We start from the raw sequence: 22,412 nt of genomic DNA on the forward strand, positions 1-22,412 counted from the left end.
CTCGTATTGTAATTTTAAACTTACGCGTTTAAACGCTCAAATATTTTAAAATTTTATATAATCGTCGCAAGTCTTACATAAAAATTGAAATATCATAAAGCGTTGCCAACTGCATGATGACCAAATTTGATTATTATTTATTACTTATTCGTTTCTCACACCTGAAAGATATTGTAACTCAGTTCGATCTTAGCGTGTCTATATTAGCCTTATACCGTAGGATATCAAATAAATATTTTTGAAATAATTTTTAATTATATTATATTAATTATCATTATGTATCAAAAGAATAACATACAACATTGTAATACCTTATTTATACTTAAATCCAACATGCGATTAAAATACAATATATAAATATATATAAAAAAAAAAAAATGAAAAACATTTGTTTGTTTATAATATCATATAATATATTGCGAAGCGCATGTCTAGATCGAATGAAAAAAAAACCGATCGTACAATAAAATAAATGATTAATCTTAAGTCTCTGACATATAATTATTATGTTTAGAAAATAAATTAAAATTAAAATATAATAATATAAATATAATACTTAAACATTTTTTTTTCGATGTGCGAGTGTGCCCTAAAAAATAATATATCATAATGTTACATAGTATGTCTGTCGCCTATACATCATATTATTATCATGTGCCCGCCGAAATCGCATGCGCACGAGTACTACGCTCAGTGGTCGGCGGGCGCACGTCGGAGGAAACGATGACTACACATACGACACAATTGATCAGTTATCAGTTGTCGGCGATCCTTGCGAGTCGTCGCCCGACCCCGTCACGGCCAAAGTGAGATTTATATATTTTCAATACGTATACACTCGTTAATAAACATACATATATAACATCATATCGTTATATATATATATATGTACAAAATGTGTGTGTGTGTGTGTGTAGGTGGGTGAGTATAAAATATTATACTCGTAATTATTATCGTAACGGTGTACGACGATGCGCGTCGGCACGACCGGAAGTCTCGAGTTTTGAGTGTGTGTGTGTGTAGGGTGAGGGTGATTTGGGGAGGGGAAGTGGGGCGGTTGCAGTGGTCGACGGTGTGGCCAGACATCCGGTCATTGAGCAGCCGTGTGCGTGCCCGTGGCGTTGATGGCCAGTTCGGGGACGGGCACGTACGCGGTGATAATGTCGGCCACGCTGCTGGACGTGCCGAAGACCAGCGCCAGGATGCCGACGGCGATCAGCACCGCGTTCCGGATGGTCATCCAGACGGTCACCTTGTCCCAGTACGTGGCGAACTCGATGATTACCGGTACGATGATGCCGAGCAGCGAGAAACAGAAGGCGCCGATGAGTCCGATGAACGGGCCGATTGTCGGTACGGCCACCGCTATCGCCACTACGAAACAAAACAAAAGTGCACACACGCGTTGTTGTTATTGTTGTAAAAAATTATAAGACATCAAGTGCAACATGGGCATAGTACCGTAAACAGTTCCATAATTATGGGGGGGGGGGGGTATATATGAGGTTATAACTTATAATACCTCCCAAGATCTTTTTTTTTTTTTAATTAACCATAATTAAATTAGGTAGTAAACATTTGGCTTTAAAAAAAATTTAAGATTTTAAAATCAAAAATAAGAATTTCATGGACATTATATCATAGTTGAGATTTTTTTTGTTTCACTAGTTTAAAACTACGATACCTCAATAATTATTATACATGACAAGAAAATTGTAAGGCTAAATTTTCTATTTAGCGAATTTGATAATTATCAATACCAATTTGATAAATGCATTGGTCGAGGGGATTGCCCACCCCAGAACCAATTCCAAGTTACGCCACTGGTACCGCAGCACATTGTTGCAGTCGTTAGCGGTGGAGGGGAAGGGCGTACATAGACCTTTAGGTATTGGCGGAGGACATGCTTCAAATGAAAATCAAAAATTAAATCCAAAATAGAAATATTTGGTTACCCTAACTGACCGCACTTAACAAGGCATAGGTTCTCCACCCCCCCCCCTCTCCACCCATTAGAAAGACACCACTGATATTTCAGTACAAAATATGTATGTAAGGTGTTAGGGGGGGGGGGGGAGGGGGCTAGGACTAGCATGCGTCCGCAAACCGTCCAGATATAATAATGTTATCATATACCAGATACCTACTACCCTAATTAGCATATTAGAGTAGTCCCCGATAGAAAATCCAAAAGCAAGAAACAAATAATGATACAATTATATTATACAGAGCTACTCATGTGTTTTTATTGATTGATATTTTAATTTCAAGCAATTTATTAACATTTTAAAAATGTAATATATAGGGTGTGATTGATTTATCAAACAACACTCATTTTTTCAAAAAGTATTGACTTTTTTCAAATTTTTTTTTTTTCAAAATTGTAGATTTACACTCTTCTTGAATTGTATATTTATCACCCTTATATTTATTAGGTAAACCACTATCAACTTTTGATTTTCAAATGGTAACCTATATAGACTTAAAATTTCATAAATTAATAAAGCTATTTTTTTTATTAATTATTACGTTAAAATTTCGAATTTAGCGCTTGTAGTTTATGAGTTATAAGTATTTAAAGAGTTTAGATTGGCAGAGTGGAGTGGTACGGGGTTACCCCGCAAAATGTTTGTCCACTACTCCGCTTGTCTAAACTTAAAATATTTATAACTCATAAACTACTCGTCCTAAATTCGATTTTTATGAATCAAAATACTTAGAAAAATATTCTGCTTTGGAATATGAAATTAAAACTCTATTCAAAAAAGTAAAAAACTTAAAAAATGATAAGGATAAAAAATATTTAAAAATATTTATTAAATAATGAGTGTTGTTTATTGATAAAAGAATCACCCTGTATATAATTCTACACTGTTTAAATAATTTACATTAAAATTAGAATATATATCAATAAAAACTTATTAGATAGTATTATTTATCTTTGAATTTGGTATGTTCCTTAAAATTTTTAATATTTTATATTAATATCATATAGTTCCTTTACATCTCTCTCTCTCCAAAAAAAGTTTTTGTCACGCAGGTATTTAAATAAATAATAACCCAGCCAATTTCTAATTTCCATACAGAAAAAATCGATATGCGATAACCTATACTGACAAATGATTCTGAAGTGAACAAAATTTTATTTCTTTAAACATTAATTGCAAAACTTAAGGGAAAGCAAAATTAAAAATTTTAAGTGAAACATTTCAAATTTCAGTATTTATACTAAATGTACGAGTATATGTTACGTATAACTAAACGCGTATCCTAATAATTTAACGATATCAAACGATTATATTATATTAAGTTTTAAATACTAAATTTTTTTTTTTTAAATCATTAATTTTTGATTCGCGCAAGTCTTCGTTAGAGGAGGATTTGGTATGCAGCTGTTATGGTATTCTAAAATGTTCTAAAGGCTAAAATTGTACGCATAGTGTGCACGTTTTAACGTACACATCACAGACATCGCGTACGTAGACGTTAAGAAAAATTAAATTAAATACATGAAGTAGGTCAACTGAACGAAAAAAAAAATTGGACATTTGACTCTATTTAAAGTGATTCTAACCCTACTCATCATTATAAATAACGTTCTTAAAAGTTGTCTACTACTCTTTTTGACAAAAACCGAACCAATTTGTATTTGAAAAACAAATTACTTTCTACGTATCAACGTCTTGAAAAAATGAACAACGACGAGAAACAGAGAAATTTAATTTTTTGAGTTTATTAATAATATATAAAATCGCATTTTTTCTTTCGATGGAAAACCAGTAAAATAATAATAAAATAAAAATAGATCAATACCGATTTGAAATTTGCGCGTTCGCGGTATAATTAGGTATCGTTATTCGTTACTTACCAGACATGGTCACCAAAACCGTTCTTAATACGTAATTATGGTAGATTGTAGCTTTTTCAAAATTTTCTTGGATTTTGGTCCACGCGATTTCCAAACATACGAAAAACTGTAGACCGTACGTGCAGAACACCGCCAAGCTTATGCATACCTTGGCTACTTGAGCGGCACTGCAACAAACAAACACAAAAATAAACAAACAAATATTAATAGATTGCAATAATTGAAAATCGCTTAAATTTTTTACGCGATCGTCGCAAAGCACACTATATGAACGATAGTGCATCCTGCAGTAATGCATCAGGTGACCTGAATGATGTGTGAGCCAATGAGGAGTTCCAGGTCTCGACAAATCTCGTTTTGATAATGGAGGCCACCAAAAATATATAAAAAAATGTTTGTTTTTTAATAAATAATCGTGTAACGCGATACTCTTCGCACATTCTGGATTCAGTGGCCCGCCTATAATATTGACTGAGTTTATTATTTTACTCTAAATCATAATATTGTATTGGACAAATGAATAAATGATTTTACAAAATTTGCGAATGAATAAGGACAGTTTAGCGGAGACTTTTTTATGGGACTTAACCTCTCCCCTCCCCCAACCAAACGAAATTCCTGGCTACGCCCGCGCCATTGTCTGCGAGTGTCATCAGCACACTACGTTATCGTTCCGAATCGTTGCCATATTCGTTGTTACTTATTGAAGCTATATATATATATATATAATATATTTATAATAAAATATACTAAGTACGGGTATGCTGCAAGTATATGAGAGTGATACATCTTGGATTTTGGCGGTAGTCGCGAACGATATACGGTAAAAATTCTAAGACATTTGGATGAAAAGTTACATAGAATGATATGCAGTTATACTCTAATACTCACACGTCTTCGGTGGGTAGGTTGAGCGTTATGCTCGATTTCGTTTCATCACCGTACTTCAAGAAACCGAGGAAACCCAACAAAATGTATACGACGGTCACGCCGCCCATGCCGACGTTCAGCACGCCGAAAACCCCCAAAAATTGTCTGGGCGTTTTCATGTTGTTTTCCAACGGCATCACCTGCAGCGATAAAATATAAAGTACACTTTTTTTTAAATGTTATAATATAAAACACATGTTACCTATAGGTAATTATATGTATACATTATACAAGACTAAAGCCGCCGCTTCGGCTTGGCGTTATTTTAAAATATAAAATAATAAACACAACACGATAATATAGACGAACAGGAAAATCGACAAGACCGCAATGTTATATATATATGGCATCTGCAGTAAAAACGCAGAGATATTAATGCGACTTCGTCGACTCGAACGCATGAAAAAGTGACTTCAACGCAGCGAAGACGATTTATAACGACTTGGGTGATTTTATGTTTAAAAAAAAAAAACAAATTTTTTGGTAAAACTATACACAGTTATAATATAGGTAAAGTAAAACAGCAAAAGTAATAAATAAACACTCAAAAAGAGCTTTCAAGGTAACACACTATATATGCACTAACTTATAAGACTATTGATTACAATAAGTAATATTATCGGAAGTATAACAGTCGACGAAATTATGTTCGGAAGAAAAAATGTGTGTATCGGTAATTGGTTATTTCGATTAATCGATTATTTTACAGTTTTTATAAAATTCGATTAACCAAGTAATTGAATTTTTCAATCAAAGCGATTAACCGTTTTTTGTTTTTTACGGTTCGAATTAAATTCTATTTTTAGCACTTTAAGCATTTTGCATTCTATTCCAGTTTTGTGTTCATATGTTTAGACCACACACCAAAAAATCGATTAATCCGTTAAACAATCGATTTTCAGTTTAAATTTTAATTTCCAATCAATTGAAATAATCGATTTAAAACGTGAAATATAATGATTGAACAGCAACCCAACTAACTTCAACTGCAGTTTATTTTTTTTTTTTTAAGGGGAACCTTCGGCAACATAGACCATTGGGTGTGGGGTGGTACGGTAGGGGTTAGTTTTGAGTATTTGTTTGTAGGTTTTTAAGTGGATAGGGTTGTAACACGTGTTTGTGTATGTGTGGCAAGGATATTTTGCTAAAAATCTTGGGTGGTCACCCATCCGAGAGCTAGCAACTGTGGCCGGCACGTACGCTCAGTGCGTTTCCGCAGATTGAGCGTACGACCGCGACTCATCAAGCCACATTAATTATTATCATTTACGCACCACTCCGATGGCTTCCATGGCGAACACGGTGAGGCAGAAGAACGTCGGAAACGTTTCCAAAGACCCCACGACAGGCCTTTCAGAAATGCTGGGTATGCCGTTGAGCGTGTAATAGAAAGTGATGCCCAGACCGACGGCCATCAGCAGGTTGGCGACCATGGACACGGGCGCCAGGTACTTGAGGTTGGGCACGTAGCTGAGCAGTACGAGCGGCAAGAGCAACACGGCGATGAAGTACCGGATGTTCGGCGAGAAACCCATGTGGTGGGCGAACAGCTGTTCGAAGTTAGAGGCGATGATCACCGTGTACACGCTGCACGTACCGAAGTACGTGACGAACAGCAGCCAGAGCACCGACTGCCGGGTGAGCGACGAGAACTTTTGGGACCATGCGGGTCCGTTGGCGAACGCCACTTCGGCCACGTCCGCGTAGCCCATGGCCGTCACTTTGGTACGCCTGTACAGCGTGTGGGCACATTTAACCTGCGAAACGACCGGAGAATAATGTAATATTATTGTTTTTGGCTTTTTGCAGTGCGCGCGATATAGGTACGTAAGTAAAAATGTGTTTTAACTAAACAAATCTATATATAGGAACGACGATGTAAAGAAAAAAAAAAATTTTTAAAAACTTTTAAATAAATATGTGTGCGCAGTGCCGCAACAGTGGATCGTAATCACTACTTAACTTTCCTAAATGACTACACATAAATAGGTATATCGTTGATGTCGAACTATATATCTCAAAAAGCAGTTTGCCCACTTAGTTTACAAGTCGCAATTCAATTAACTCATTACAAAATAATATAGCAATTCTCAAACAAAGTAGTATGACTTGATACTAACCTATAGACATAATAATATATATATATATATACCTATTGTATTACATACATTTTGTTTTTTTATTTTCTACATGAATGAAATATTTCAAGAAAATAAATTTCATGAAATTTTAGAGCTCTAAGCACCATTGCACTGCTACATGGTATAAATGTTTATAGTTTTTAACGAATTACGTAGTCGCATAAAAATAGAGCAACAATATTATCTCTGACCAGGTCGGAAGTTTGTAAATCGATGTTTGCTTTTGTGCCTTGTAGTAATATTAATATATTATATTCTGAGCTAGATAATCGCGAACATTAAAATGGAGACATATTCAAGTCTCGTAGGGCATGGATGTATTTTATGTCCAATTAAAGTTTTTCGATTGGTTTATATTTATTGTGACGTTACAAATGATTAAAATGAAACCTAATTTTTTTTTTTTTACGGCAGACAAAATCTGCAGTAGTGATACGCTTCGGCATAACGGCAAAACATTTTTTAGCTAGTGGTAGAGAATAGAGATGAGGTAATGAAATTGAAGATTTAAAAATTATTTCAATGAGTAAAATTATACTAGGTAAATATATTATATTTTAGAACATTAATTAGCTTATTAACAGTCACAAGTACAATTTCAGTTTTTAACTTGGAGGGGCTTTACATATTTAAATGAAACAGAGACCCGTGGAGATGCTCTGCCCCCTCACCCCCCGAGCAAATACCAATATCATATTTTTGTCACCAACTTTTCTAGTAATTTTCTATATATTATGTTTTACTAAAATGAAAAATATTTGACTAAAACAAATAACAAAATGTTGGTATGGATTTACATATTTATAATCTATTACATTATAATTTGTAACCAACGATTTGAAATTGGAAATTTATTCAAAATTAGTTCGTTCGACGAATCCCGTTGAATATAAATTATTGATAAATTGGTAAATTTATCTTTACTCGAAAAAGTTCTAAGCAAATTCTTCTTCGTTTCTGAAGATGACCTCTCGCTTACACGACTAAACCTAATTAATCGAAATTGTCAACAAAAAATAAATAATTTTTTTTTCTTGAATACACAGTGCATTTTGATATCACAATTTTTTTCCAGATATATTTGTAAGATAATATACTGCACAAAAGCAAAAACTGATAAATATAGAAGATAAATATCGATTTAATACAGTTTTAAGCTTCTGTACAATTGGGTAAAATCGACTTACAAGGTTGTTTTACCGTGTAAACTATCGATATTAATATATTATATTATGTTATGTACAAGTAATACGATAACAACACACGAACAATGAATCGTTGTTTAAACTCAACAAAATAATTTCCTCAAACAACGTTTAGTGTAACTTGTAGATTAATTACGTAATTATAATGAATAGAATTTAATACTTCAATTATTAAAATACAACGTTTTTAAAGGGGCTAAGTCACTTAACCCCCCCCCCTCTCAAAATTCTATCAATACATGGCCGGTTCGAAAATCTTGGCGGGGCTATAGTTTGGAAACCCACTGTTTTAAACGATACCTAGCTGCTACCTTAGACTGATTTCAATTTAAAAAAGAATCTACAAGGTACATAACAATATAATGTATATATATTATATAATATTTAACACGTGCGTGCACTAACCAGTGAGTACGAACAAAATGTGCACACAAACGACACAAACACCGTTGCGAAAATTCCGGTTATAAGTCCCGAGCACTGGAAAGCTTGTGGCATGGCCAAGATTCCGGTTCCCAAAGACGCTTTGAGTAAATGAGTTAAGGTCTCTCCGTTGCTGTAAAAATCGAAATAATTTTCATGATATTATTTACTTACATATGTATATCTATTTGTATAAATGGCAGGGTACAAGCCCGAAAAAACGATTAAGAATCTGCAAATATAGCAATTATGCAATTCGTAGTAAAATAATTAGAGTATAACATGTGAACATGGTGATTTTATAAGCATGATACTTACCCCCATCCCTCTAATAGTACATGTTTTCGAATTCTGATTTTTCGAATTTTTATCTACACCCACAGACCACATTTTCAAATTTCCAAATTTTTTAAAATTACTTGAGGACTTTCCTGTGACGATACAAACTTCTATTTTTTCAAACGAGGACAACCTCTCTTTTTTACTGAAAATTATATAACCGATGATTTTCTTGAAAATTTGTAAGTTTGGATTCGAGTGTATTAAATTGTAAAATTCTAATGAGTAGTTTCTGAATTATTAAATGTTATTACTAAGGAATAATAATCCTACAAAATGATTTTTGTTCTTTTAAATGTATGTAACTTAAATGTAATATTAAACGCAAAATGTATTATACTTAGACCATTTTTACAAATTTTTTATATTGATAAATATAAATTAATAGTTATTACCAACATTTTCAAATTATCTAAGCCTCCGTATCTAACTCAGCCCATTACCATATAGACATATTGACCTTAGAACACAAAGTTACATAACTCAAAAAGTACTTGCTAGAATTTTTATTTATATAGTCTTATAGATAAATCGACATTTTCAAGAAGAATATCTGCTGAATAATAACTAAAAGTGAAAAAAAGAGGTTATAATATTTGAAGAACAAAAGTTTGTATTGTCACAAGATCATCCTTATAGTATGTAGTAAAAAAAATCTCAAATATTCGAAAATATGATTTAAAAGTGTAGGTATTAAAAAATTCGAAAAATCTAAATTTGTAAATATGCGTGATTTGAGCATAAAAATTGGATGAACTTGCATAAAATATCACCCTATATAATTTCAAATAATTATTTATGTGAGTTATTGTTATGATTGCATCAAATCGGTACAAACTGATTATATTGGTCAAGTCAATCAAGTCAATGATAATATTTATAATTATTATATAAAAATGTGATATTGTATATTTTGTATTCGACTACACAATTTCAGTGTCAGATATTGTATGTAAATATAGGTGCTACACTCACGTGGTCGGATGTTCCAAGTTTCTCTCGAGGAATGGATCGAAGTAGTCGTTGCCATTGAGGTGCAAGACTTCACTTTTCTCTTGGTTTTTGCTAGATTTTCGTCTGAAATGAACATGTACGGTATTATTAATAAACATAATATGTTATGATTTTAAATGAAATAATAGTCGTTTTTATAAACACTGCCCGTGCACGTGGTCATTATCATTCTCATTTATTGATTTAATTGGTTACGAATTATAACCGCAAAAAAGTTGATTTAAAAATAATCGAATTGAAAACGATTAATTATTAGAATAATCAAACAAAAAGTTTGCTTGAATAACTTCGTAAAACACTGTTATGCCGAATCAAAACCAAAATATTCAATTAGATAATATTATTACTTGTGATTCTTTGTAAAGTAGTTGTAGGTACTAGGTATAGGTTACCAATAACACATTTTGTATAGTAAAACATTCATAAAATATTATACCTACGAATCAACAGTCAATGAATAAAAATGAGAGTACCTATCTATAATTTATGTATATTATTTTGTGGTTATATTGTTATATTATCTTCAAAGTAGTCGAACCGAAACATAATATTATACCTATCGAATATATGACGAGCGTTTATTTTTAAAACGGAAAACAAGAACACTTTTATGACGGTAGACGATTGCGGTACTTAAATTATTCATCGGAATATGAAATAAATGTTTGAGTTAAGCCGATTAGAAAAAAATGTATTATTTTACCATAAAATATCACCTAGAAAACAAAATTGTTGTTTTGGTATAATAACAATTTTGTTTTCTCAAAAGAACGTTTGCGACGCGAACTATACTATCTTTTAAATATATTTTAACAATTTATATTCGTAATTTTTTTTTTTTAAATTAGCACATATAAAAAAGCGGGTAAATCGTGGATGTCGCTCTGCTGTACTGTAGGTACAAGTGGGTTACTGTAATGGATGGAATTAAATTTGAATCTAATGATATTATATCATTGTATACGAAAAACGATTCTGAGCGAAGACGGTTTATCCGTTAAGGATATATTATAGATTATTATTACTTATTAGTTATTATTAATATTTATTAAAATATTTGACTTTCCGATGGAATTTTTTTTTTGTCGTTTAATTAATATCAAACGCTCATAAAAATTTAGTTTGCATTTCTGGTGATCATTTTTTTTTTTTTTTGTGATAAATATTGACTAACTTATAACTTATAAGGAATCTTGTATTAAATTTTCCAATCTTAGATTTAAAAAGAAATTTTTTTATGAATTTCTAACTTAAAATAATTTGCAAATTTTCGTGATTCTTAGGTAATTAGCCAAAATTTGAACTTTAAATGCTTATAAAAAAAAAATCACGCTACTCATCCAGTAGTACTACCACAGATGAAATAATTTTAAATTTAAATTAATTAGAGATGTTTCGAACTGTTCGATTATTGAACTGGAAATTCCAAATAATCGAACTGAGCCAAATACTTAATAGTTCGATTCAATAATCCAACCAGAAAAATAAAAAATTAATAATTAAATTTTAAATAAAACAATATCCAAGTTTGACTTTTTTAAGGTTCCATTAGAGTTCGATTCGGTTCAGGTTCAATTTAAATAGTTTAGGTTCGAATCTGTTTGAGTTCGTTTATTTAAAGATAAGTTCGGTTCTGGTTCGGTTTGACGTTAAATATTATAGTTCGTAACATCTCTAAAATGCATGTTCATTTGATCTGTGGTAATGGGTAGTTGAAGCCACATCACACTCGGTTGTTCGGACTTATACAGTGTAAGATAATGATATCAATTGTGTTCAAGGCCTGATGATAATGATAATGTCATATTATTATTATCATTATTATAAAATAATCGCAGAACATAAAATATATTAAATAATACACACAAGATGGGCCGTTTTGTTTTTCCATTTTCCAGCCGTGTTGTTTATTTAATGAATTAAATCAATAACAATAAAGCGTATAGTCTGTTGTCTTATAATGGCGTGTTTTAGAACCGACGTCATATTAATATTATCAAACAATGTCGTCAGGTCGAAAGTATAAGTAATAACAACAAACGATAACAATAATACCAATATGGCGTTGTTAATAAAGCGTAAATGTTTATAGAGCGTCTAAAATAATGTTCATCATCATCATAACAAACAGATACGGTTTCCGTCGAATGGCCTTACGTATTACAATCACTCACAGCCAATTCGAACATGCGACGACAAAACTTGATTAGATACCAAACTACGCTGAATACAGTCGATTCTAGAGAACTCAAAAACTTCGAGAAAACGAATTTTTTATCACTTCTTAAAGACGTGTTCTGTATGAGGTATACATCGACCCTGAATGGGAACAATAATTTTTAACTAACCATCTTCAAACCCATTGAGTTTGTTACACACAAAGTTTAGACTGACCAGATCATTATCTTTAGCAACTCACTTTCCACCCTCATGAGCATCCAGAACCAGTGGAAACCAACCGACTTCGCTAGAAAAATCACAATGCTCATACTACCGCTACCCTTGTCGATAAACAAATATCCTACATGTGGATTCCCGGCCACTGTGATATAGAAGGCAATGAACTCGCTAACAAGGCCGCCAAACTTGCTCACCTAGCCAATAACCCTCTTACGTCCCAGGATTTTACATACCAGGACGTTGAGAGAATCATTGCTATAGAAACACACGACCAATGAAAAAACAAATGGGAAGAAGAGACGACCAAATTACACGAGATCAAAAGAACCACATACCCTTGGTCGTTCCCTGCTAGGAAACATCTCCAGGAAACAGGAAACAGCCATATTGCTCGGATTAGGATAGGACACACATATATCACCCCTCACCAACACCTGATGAAGAGAGAAGAACCCCTCAACTGTAATAACTACTGCGGTTCCCCACTTACCGTCAAACACATCCTCACGGAATTCCGATGCTACGAAAAAGAAAGGGAGAACTGAACCTTCTGGACCATGTCTTTGAATCACTCAGCCCCGAGCAGAGCAATCTCACAACGACCCTGGAATTTCTCCACAACACAGGACTACACGACAAAATGTAATCTATATTAACACACAGTCTTTTCCTTTTCTCTTTTTTCTTTATTGTATTTATGTGTAAAAATATCTAATCATGTATTATACTGTATAACATAATGTTCGTCCAATGTCCATAGAAGCCGCGGACGTTGTTTTGTTAATAAAAAAAAATAATAATAATAATAATTGGGACAACTATAAATTCGACTTTTGAATTTTTCGTGTTACGCACTTCAATAGGTGAGAAGTTCGAAATTCGAGTTATCGAGGTTCGAGTCTTATCGAGACTCAACGGTGCTAAAATAATCTGTTCTGTCTTCTGTCCATGGTACGTAGAAATAACATTGCAAAAGAATGTACGCGGCGGCCTTGGTGTGCAACAGACGTCGCGAATGCCAAAGTCACAAAATCAGTCGACGGCAGTAAACCAGCAGCCTGTACGCCAAAATATAAGGAACCAGTACCAGGGTAATCCACGCGATACCATGCGAACCATATCCGACTGCAAATTGCAGACGTCAATCGAATCATTTATCACAACTACACATCACAATCACATCGACATCAACGGATATATAATTAGGAAAGACATCGATATTATTACAATTTTTTATTTTTTAATCGTGGTGGACCCGAAGTGATAATCAATAACTATGCAGCACACCGCCGGCGCCGAAATCGTACGCAATAATGTTAATATTATAAGAGCACATGTATTTAAAAAAAAGTAAGCCACCCACCCGACACCCACCCAATTTTTTATTTTTTTAAAAATATTTTCATTTATTATTCACTGTACCAGTTCAAGGAAATTAATTATTATGATCAATAGTTTATGTTGTAAATTTATAAACTTCCCAGTGAAACCTGCAGTAATATACACCCACCCCCCTCGAGAACACGTGTGGTTGCATTACTTGCTAACCTGCCTGGGCTGACCAGTACCAGGGTAATAATCTATCTGCACCATACCATTTGAACTACATCTGACTGCAAAATTTCAAACGTCAATCGAACCATATACCACGGCTACACATCACTTCGACATCGACGATCATACTTAGGAATTGCTACATATTATATATTTTTTTTTACAATACGTGGTGGACCCTAAATGATGATTATCAATAACTATGCAGCACACCGCCGGCGCCGAGATCGTATAAGCAATAATTATTATATATTTATATCGGTTCAGAGTTCGGTGCGCACGCTTTTTAAAACTAATAATTAACGACGACGGCGTAGTCTCTAGTCGGGCGCCACATTTCTGGATAAAAAAAAAAAAAGGAATATACTGTATATTATACAGAACGATTCACTAAGCATGCGCTCACCAAATTTTGTATCATTTAATCGTTCTGACTCTGATTTATGACATTTTTGAGTTTAATCTCAAGGACCATCTTTTTTTCAATTAAGAAAAACTTATTAGACTTATTTAGCTAAGCAGGGCGACGCGACACAAACATCTGATATTCACATGATTTTTTTTAATGTTGACGTATATAAATCAAAACTCAATCAATATATAAAATTATGAGTCATTAGACTTTATAATATATATTATCAGGCTTTAGGATGATAGTCTTTAATAATGGTTTTACATAAAATATATATAATATATAATTATTATGTAATATTTATTAAATTATCTAATAAAACATATTATTATACCTATACATGACTTATATTTTTTGTTACTTATTTAACTCGGTAAATTTTTCTAATTATAACAAAATGTTTAGGAATTAATAATATCAAAAACTATACCAAATTATCGTGATCCTCATACGGGATAGTCATACCTTCTAATCATGAACTATTATTTTCATTATGGATAAACTTTAATAACTCGAAAACTTATCGTTCGAATTTAAACTTTGATACATTTAAGTAGTTTTCAAAAAAAAAGTCATCAAATTGACGATGTACACAAAATAAAATTAATTAGGATTTTAAAGACAAAATTGTAACACATCAGAACTCTTCTTAAATTTCTTAAACGAAAAAATCACAGCATTAAGAAATGTGATCTTTATAATAAAATTAATGAATATGATTGGTGTTCACACTGTATGTAGATAATAATTATAATAATTATAACTCGCCAGCAGTAACAAAATGTCAACTAATAAAAATGTCTTAATTTTTTTAATTAATAAAATGTGTTCGTCAAAATTGAAAAAAAAATCGGTCATTAACATTAAACATTAAAACGTCGCTAATATAATCGATTATCGTCGAAAGAGTAGATTGGACGAGTTACTGAGATGTAAATATACAGTTAAACTTAAATTGGTATAAGGAACCTTAACTATTTTATTCTCATCGCGTAAAATCGTTTACACTGACCACCGAATAACATTATTTTCTAGGTATACGTGGTATATACCATGTAAACTAACATCGGCGACATTTTGAATCGCATGTTTCGATGAGATAAAAAAAAGGAGAACTTTTGAATAAATAAATAAATTTGTATTATGACAAAACTTACTTAGTTTGCGGTACTTCTTTCATCTTGGACTTGTCATCCAACAGGAACGACTGGAGTTCCGGCTCTGCGTTTTGCGAACCCTGAAATGCGACCACGGTATTTATATTATTTATTATTTATTCTTCGAGAAGGTATCATAATAATAATAATATTTTACACTGAGTATAATGTTGATATTATGTGTCTTCGGCACAGTTTTTTGTTATTATTATTACTATTCAATATAATGTTTTGCATTACCTATATATTTTACACGTACAGACACCGTGCGCCGCGCGACATTCGCTCGGAGGACGACGGGACCTGACTAAGGAAGTGACGGAGAGAGAGCGAGGAAGAAAAGGTGGATCGTTGACAAGTTATTTGGCCGACGAGAAATTAATATGCGTCTTTTTTAAAAATAAACTCTATAGGCGTATATTATATTAGTGATCACACTGCACTTGTGCGCGGCCAGACGGACACTAAAATATATTTCATATTGTTATTATAAGATGCATTATATTTATATACATATATATGAATAGTAGATGACGACGGCGACGATCTTGGGGCGGATGCGAGAGAAACGAACGGAAAAAAATAACATTTATTATTCCCTAAATGGAATTTTGACCTATATATTGCGTGTAATTATATACTTACTGGATTACGGTGTATGAGTATTCAACGACGGCCAACTCGTCGCACGGTGACCGAGGATTTCGTAGAAGAACGCACAAAAATAGTACCTCTATACTATACCTACTATACCGTTTGCCCGTCGAAAGAGTTCTACTGTGGCAGGTTTCGCGAGTATTATGAACTACACGACCGCGTGATGTCTAAGGCGGCCCAGAAAAATTATTGTTTACGAATGTTTTGTTTTGTTTTTTTTTTTAATTTTTTTCCGCGACGTCGCTTTCGGTGCTTTATTAGCCACGATGAAGGCGTCTGCGAATCGACTGCCATTGTACGCAGATCTTCGTCCGTCATAATTTTTAAGCCCCACGACAAGAAGTGTGTGTTCGTAGGCAACGTGAGATATTTTACCGAGACGTGTCTTATCTATGTATGTATTGCAGAATATTTAAGACAAAAAAAAAAAAAAAACGATGAATGTGCGCGCAGGCCGATAATGAGAGATATTTTTTTTTAACTGACGTATTATTATTTATATAATATAGATAGGTATGCGTATATAGTATTATCATAAGATGTATAGTCAACATAGGTAAGTATATTATAATATAAATATATAGATATATATGTATATATAGATATGATTAATAATAAAAAAAAAAACGGTTAGGTACGTGGTGCGACACCAACGCAAACGAACGACTACAGCACTGTATTCGCAGTCTAAAAATAGATACCCTAATTAGTAGACATATCGGAATTATGTGTACCTATCGTTAAATATGACCTGCGCTGTATCTGCGGAACACGCCGACGACATGTATAACTACTAAAAATATAAAAAGTTAAAAAACGTCTATAACAATATAACATCTATATCAGAGCAGTCTTCAAAATCTTCTCTTTTTTTTTGGCCCCCTTAGAAGACCTATTTTGTAGATAGCAATTAATATTATAATATTTAATAGTTTAAAATTTTGCTTCTAAAAAACAATAACAATCACCACATTGATAATTTATAAAATTTTAAATAATATAATATTTAAGCGACCTCATCATATTATAGCTTTAATATTATTACGTACGCTGTAAAATATAATATTTATTTTTATTTCAACTGCAGAGAGCTTCAGGTCTTAAGTTCAATTTTATAACAACGAAGACTATCGCGATATAGACACGGCCGGTTATTAAAATGAAATAAATTTTCATTAACATAAGTAATACTATTTTTTTAGATTTATGAATATAAGAAATAATCATATTATGTACCTATTTTTACGGGTTATTGACAGTTTGAATAGATCGATTTATTCGGCTGTATGTAAACTGCGGCAAAATTAACCTTTTTCTAAAAGTCGATATGTAAACTGCAGCAAAAAAAAAATTAAGATTATACAATCTGCGGCAAAACCGATAAGATACATTATATAAGCTGCGACAATTAATTTTATATACCTTCTATATGTACTAAATTATATACATATCGTGTATATTGTGTATAATATGAGTTATGACATCTATTTATCTAGAGACTATTAAGAGTATTAGACGTAAAAATAAAGAAAACCCAATTTTCAAAATTGAAAAATATTATTATTATTATTAAAAATTATTTTAAGAGATCTTAATGATCGTATAATCAAAAAAAAAAAAATTGAAAAATATTATTAATATTATTAAAAAATATTTAAAAGATTGTATAGGGCTCTTATAACCAAAAAATAAATAAATTTAAAAAATAAAATAATAATACAATAGGTACCTAATTAACATTTTGTCGTTTGTTCTTAAAACATACATTTTTCAAAAATTCATATCTTGAAATTCGTCCATCTTCTTTCATTTTTCGCTGTTCGTTAATAAATTTGTATTTTTGCGTTGTCGCAAGTAGATATATGTGTCAACATGAATATCCTGTAGAGCATCTATACATTTATATAGTGATGGATGATGATGATAAAAATACGCATTACATTTTGAATGGAAAGATCCACATACATTATTTATTTTGTTATAACTTCTTCTTTTCATTTCCCACAAGGAAGGAGATAATAAGTCTTGCATATAAGTTTCTGTTAAATAATCGCAAAATTGTAATATTTTATTATTAGATGGCATATCTGCAATTAAATCAAAAACAAACAAATCTTCGACTTCGTCAGAGTCAAGGAACGGGAGACCAAAAATATAATTTAAAAATTTTTCTTCATCTGTGTCTCCTTCAATGTAAAGTTTAGATAGAGCCAAATTTAGTAATTTTCTAAACCACTAGTATTATCAAATGTAAAGGATATTACCAATATGTTTCGTTAAATCTTAAAAATACATTTGGATTTACCTTACCAATTTATACGCAAGACAAATTAAACGATATACGTATATGGTAGGTAAATACATAGGTATATTCATAGGTATATACATAGAAGGTATATAAAATAATTTGTCGCAGTTTGTATAATGTATATTATCGGCTTTGCCGCAAATTGTATGATCTTAATTTTTTTTTGCCGCAGTTTACATGCAAGGTATTAATTTTGCCGCAGTTTAACATCTCCCATTTATTCAGGGCCGTAGCTAGGAATATTTTATGGGGAGGGCCCATACCTCTTTCATATTGTCACTTAAAAGAATTTCCTGGTAACTACGTCATAGTAAAATGCATTCAATGATTGGAATTAATTTATCTCTATTTTGTTTTATTACCAATTTAAACTCTTATCAGTTATCATTTATCACAATATACACTACCGGTACTATCAATACAACTTTGACACCATACTATAAATTTACTATAATATTATATTAAATATTTATTCAATTAAAAAATTAAAAAATGATTTAAAAATAAACATTTTAAATTTTAGAATATACTAGACATTTTTACATTTTCTACTTGGTTGAATGGGAGGGTGGGGGGAGCCCCTAAACCTTTCCCTAGCAATGGCCCTGGATTTATTTATCTAAGTTACATTAAAACCTAAAGAGAGTGGCAAGAAGTCAGGAATATTCCAATATATTATTTTAACCTGCTGGTTTCATAATCATTGAAATCTATTTAAACTTTTTTCCATCCTATAGAATAAGAATAATAGTAATAGGAGTACTATACAATGATATTGAGATATGGAACGTTTGGTGAAATAAAAACTTGGGTATCAGGACCTCTGGATGTGCACAATCACAATCACGATAGTGAATGTCAATGAATAGGCCTAAACTATTTCAAGGCCTTAACTCTAACCAAAACTTTATGAGTAGCATTGTAGATTACACATTAATTTGTTAAAAATTTGCAAGTCTTGTAGAACCAAAAAATTTAAAAAATCTTTAAACTAGGCTCAATAATACAATTATCAACATACTTCTAAAATTATAATTCAACACATAATATTATACATATATTATACTGTATTATCACAACCGATAATATTATTTGAATAATTGAAAAATTGATTCTTTTTTCCCAGAATTTTTCTTTTCTAATCTAAAAGTTATTTTTAAATAATTTCGTTTTATAATCTATTAATTTGTATTAAGGTTTCCTAATTACACATTTTTTTGTCACAAAAAAACTTGGCAAATAAAAATTCAGCAATAGAATGCACGTAATATATTATATAGACTTTCTTATAGTATAGGTATACTGCTTACGTTTTAAGAATTAGAAAAAACGCATGATAACTTGATATGGAAAAAAATTCATTAACAAGGGTCATGAGATAAAAAAAAAAAAATAAGTAATTGCAACATAATTACAAACAATCTATTTATATTAAATTAAACTGATTATCTATAAAGTAAAATTAATCGTTTAAAGAATAAATAATAATAAAAAAAAAACGTTTGCGATAACCTATTCAGAAAGGATGTGTAAAAAATAATTGATTTCATAATAATAATTACGATGTACCTAATCAAGAAGTCCTAATCCTTCACACAAAAAAAAAATCTGTCCAAATTAGAAAACTATATTATTCAATAAAAAAAATCCCTGAGGCTGATTATACCTGATATATACAGGTGTACTGTACGGTTTGTAGTTTGGTTAGGCCACTAATTAAACATACGTGCATGTTTATTAGTGACGGAGGTATACCTATTGTTGAACTGTTTTTTTATATTTGAATATAAATATGTTTTTATTTTTTGTCAACAAAAACTAACCGAACAACATTTACTTAATCGATCTGCAGTAATTGAAGTTAATCATTAAAAGAGATTTGAAGTGATGTTCATTGGTTTTGGATATCCTGCGAAAGTGTAGTGAGCGTAAAATTATGTATATAGTTGCTTACAGAGGTACAATTATAAAAAAAAAACATTTTTATTGTCCGATTAAAAAGTGCCAACCTCACTTATTGTCGATGAGTTGAGTATAAAGTGCGCCTAAATTGCGTAGGATTGCCTACACGCAGCTATATTCACACACTTTTTATTTATATTTTATGAAATAATCTTATTTCTATTGTGTCTGAGTGCTATACCTATACTAATAGGTAGCTACTCATCGCTCCTCAAGCTCTCATGCCATAGGTTATTTTATTTTATTTATTCTACGCTCGTATTATGCTTAATATTGTTGTTACAGATTGTATATTATCTAATAAATTTTAATTAAAAAAATTATTCATCTACCGAATTGAAAAAAAAAAATCAGTCCAATATTCAATATCTATTTATACAGGTACGTCTAAGGGCCGGTAAAAAGTGTCACTTCAAAAGAATATCGAGTAAATTCGATAGTCTGTTGTCGATAAAATAAAATAACACGTTGGACGTTTTGCAAAAATTAGGATTTCGAAAAGTGATAAATACATCTATAATCTGATTGTACTCAATCGACTATAGAATCCAAACAATTGCCCGATTAAAAATTTGATAAGTTTGCCAACCTTGTATATATGATTTGAGTATATAATGCATCATATTTGTGTAGGGCCGTCCGTCTATTTACGCATTTTCTTTTTACGTTTTACATAATCTAACAGATTTAAAAACACTTTTGGTCCAATATTCAATACCTGTAGATATGGTTACGTCTAAGAGCCCGCGAAAAAGATCCACATCGCAAGAACATCGAATAAAAATGAGTTGATTGCAGTGCTTCGAAAAAAAGTAATAATACGTTGGATATTTTACGAAAATAAGGATTTCGAAAAATAGCTTGCTTTGATGGGTTATCTTATTTTTAAATTTTTGTTCACTTTGAAAGAATTTTATAAACAATATATAATATATACATATATATAATATATACATATATATAATATATAGAAGTTACAAATACATTTTATCATGTCGTCTACGGTGCACCTATTAACGTGTTATTATTACATTATTAAATGTATATAGAGAACTCGGCTCGTACAATATTACGACGACGACGACCACGACAACATTAATAATTAATAAAAAATTATAATAAACATAATATAAAATAACTCACCATCATGATTGCGGTTCGGACGGTTTGCTGCTTCTTTTCACGTGTCGATCCGACTCAGTGTGGTTATATAATATTATTATATTATTGTTGCGCGGTGCGACCACGACTTATCTGGAGGAGCCGTGCAGCGTATCTGCGGCGATATTCAAGACACGACCTGTGAAAAAAAAACGCATACGGTAAATATCTAAACGGACTCGACAAATCGGCAAATCGCGTGAGACTGAGCACACATCACCCCATGACCGTCGTCGCTGTCGCACCGATTACGAATGCATTATGAAACGGCCTTTGACACGAGTCGTACGCGTGATAACAATATAATATGTGTGTGTATACGACGACGACGACGACGACGACGGTTATGATATTACTATTAAAATAACTGTAATGCAATTATTGCTATCCGCGAAGACATTTTAATACGCACGCGACACTGGTACACATCACGTAGGTATAATATACGATGATATGATATATACGTGGGACTCTCGCCCGACGACATTTTAAATTAATTATTTAATGCGCACAATCTTGTTTTCGATTGAAAAAAATAAATTCCTATCGTCGCTATTCTTGAAAAACACTACACGCTTTTAGCTATATAAAATCTACTGCAGCTGCTGCAGTGTTGTGCGTATACGTGTTACCTATTTATGTTACGTATTTGCAAAGGTATGGACACCAAGTCAATGAAAATAATATTAACTCTAGTCAAGTGAAGTTATGAGGACGCACATGATCGTTAAGTTAAAAGTTAACAAATTACAAAGTCAACTCGACAAGTGAAAATTTAATGTGGAAAAAAATATTGATTTAATTCAAATTTAATCTATTTTCTTTCAATTATATAGTATGTAAATCACACAAAGACTGCACATGTTTGGGTTATTATATTA

The 22,412-nt window shown here is 31.8% G+C and overlaps 1 protein-coding gene across 3 annotated transcripts in view; it reads right to left on the reverse strand.

Moving 5' to 3' along the window:
- Nucleotides 1–235: 235 nt before the first annotated feature.
- Nucleotides 236–22,412, reverse strand: part of LOC149054234 (proton-coupled amino acid transporter-like protein pathetic) — a 57,230-nt gene continuing 35,053 nt past the window's right edge. The window contains exons 2-9 of one of the 3 annotated variants that reach the window (XM_089230486.1): nt 21,514–21,670; nt 15,444–15,523; nt 9,882–9,983; nt 8,550–8,700; nt 6,073–6,555; nt 4,760–4,938; nt 3,869–4,035; nt 236–1,374 (exon numbers count right to left, since the gene is read on the reverse strand). In XM_089230486.1, coding sequence (XP_089086612.1) covers nt 1,091–1,374; nt 3,869–4,035; nt 4,760–4,938; nt 6,073–6,555; nt 8,550–8,700; nt 9,882–9,983; nt 15,444–15,523; nt 21,514–21,519 — 1,452 coding nt within the window. In that variant the 5' untranslated portion in view covers nt 21,520–21,670 and the 3' untranslated portion in view covers nt 236–1,090. Of the gene's footprint in view, nt 1,375–3,868; nt 4,036–4,759; nt 4,939–6,072; nt 6,556–8,549; nt 8,701–9,881; nt 9,984–15,443; nt 15,524–15,600; nt 15,624–16,088; nt 16,388–21,513; nt 21,671–22,412 lie in introns of those variants that run through there. The other 2 variants (XM_089230487.1, XM_089230488.1) reach the window with 2 other exon arrangements.

Source organism: Diuraphis noxia, unplaced genomic scaffold (assembly GCF_037042655.1).
Source record: "Diuraphis noxia isolate RWA-SAM2 unplaced genomic scaffold, SU_Dnox_SAM2 contig0009, whole genome shotgun sequence".
Classification (NCBI taxonomy): Eukaryota; Metazoa; Arthropoda; class Insecta; order Hemiptera; family Aphididae; genus Diuraphis; species Diuraphis noxia.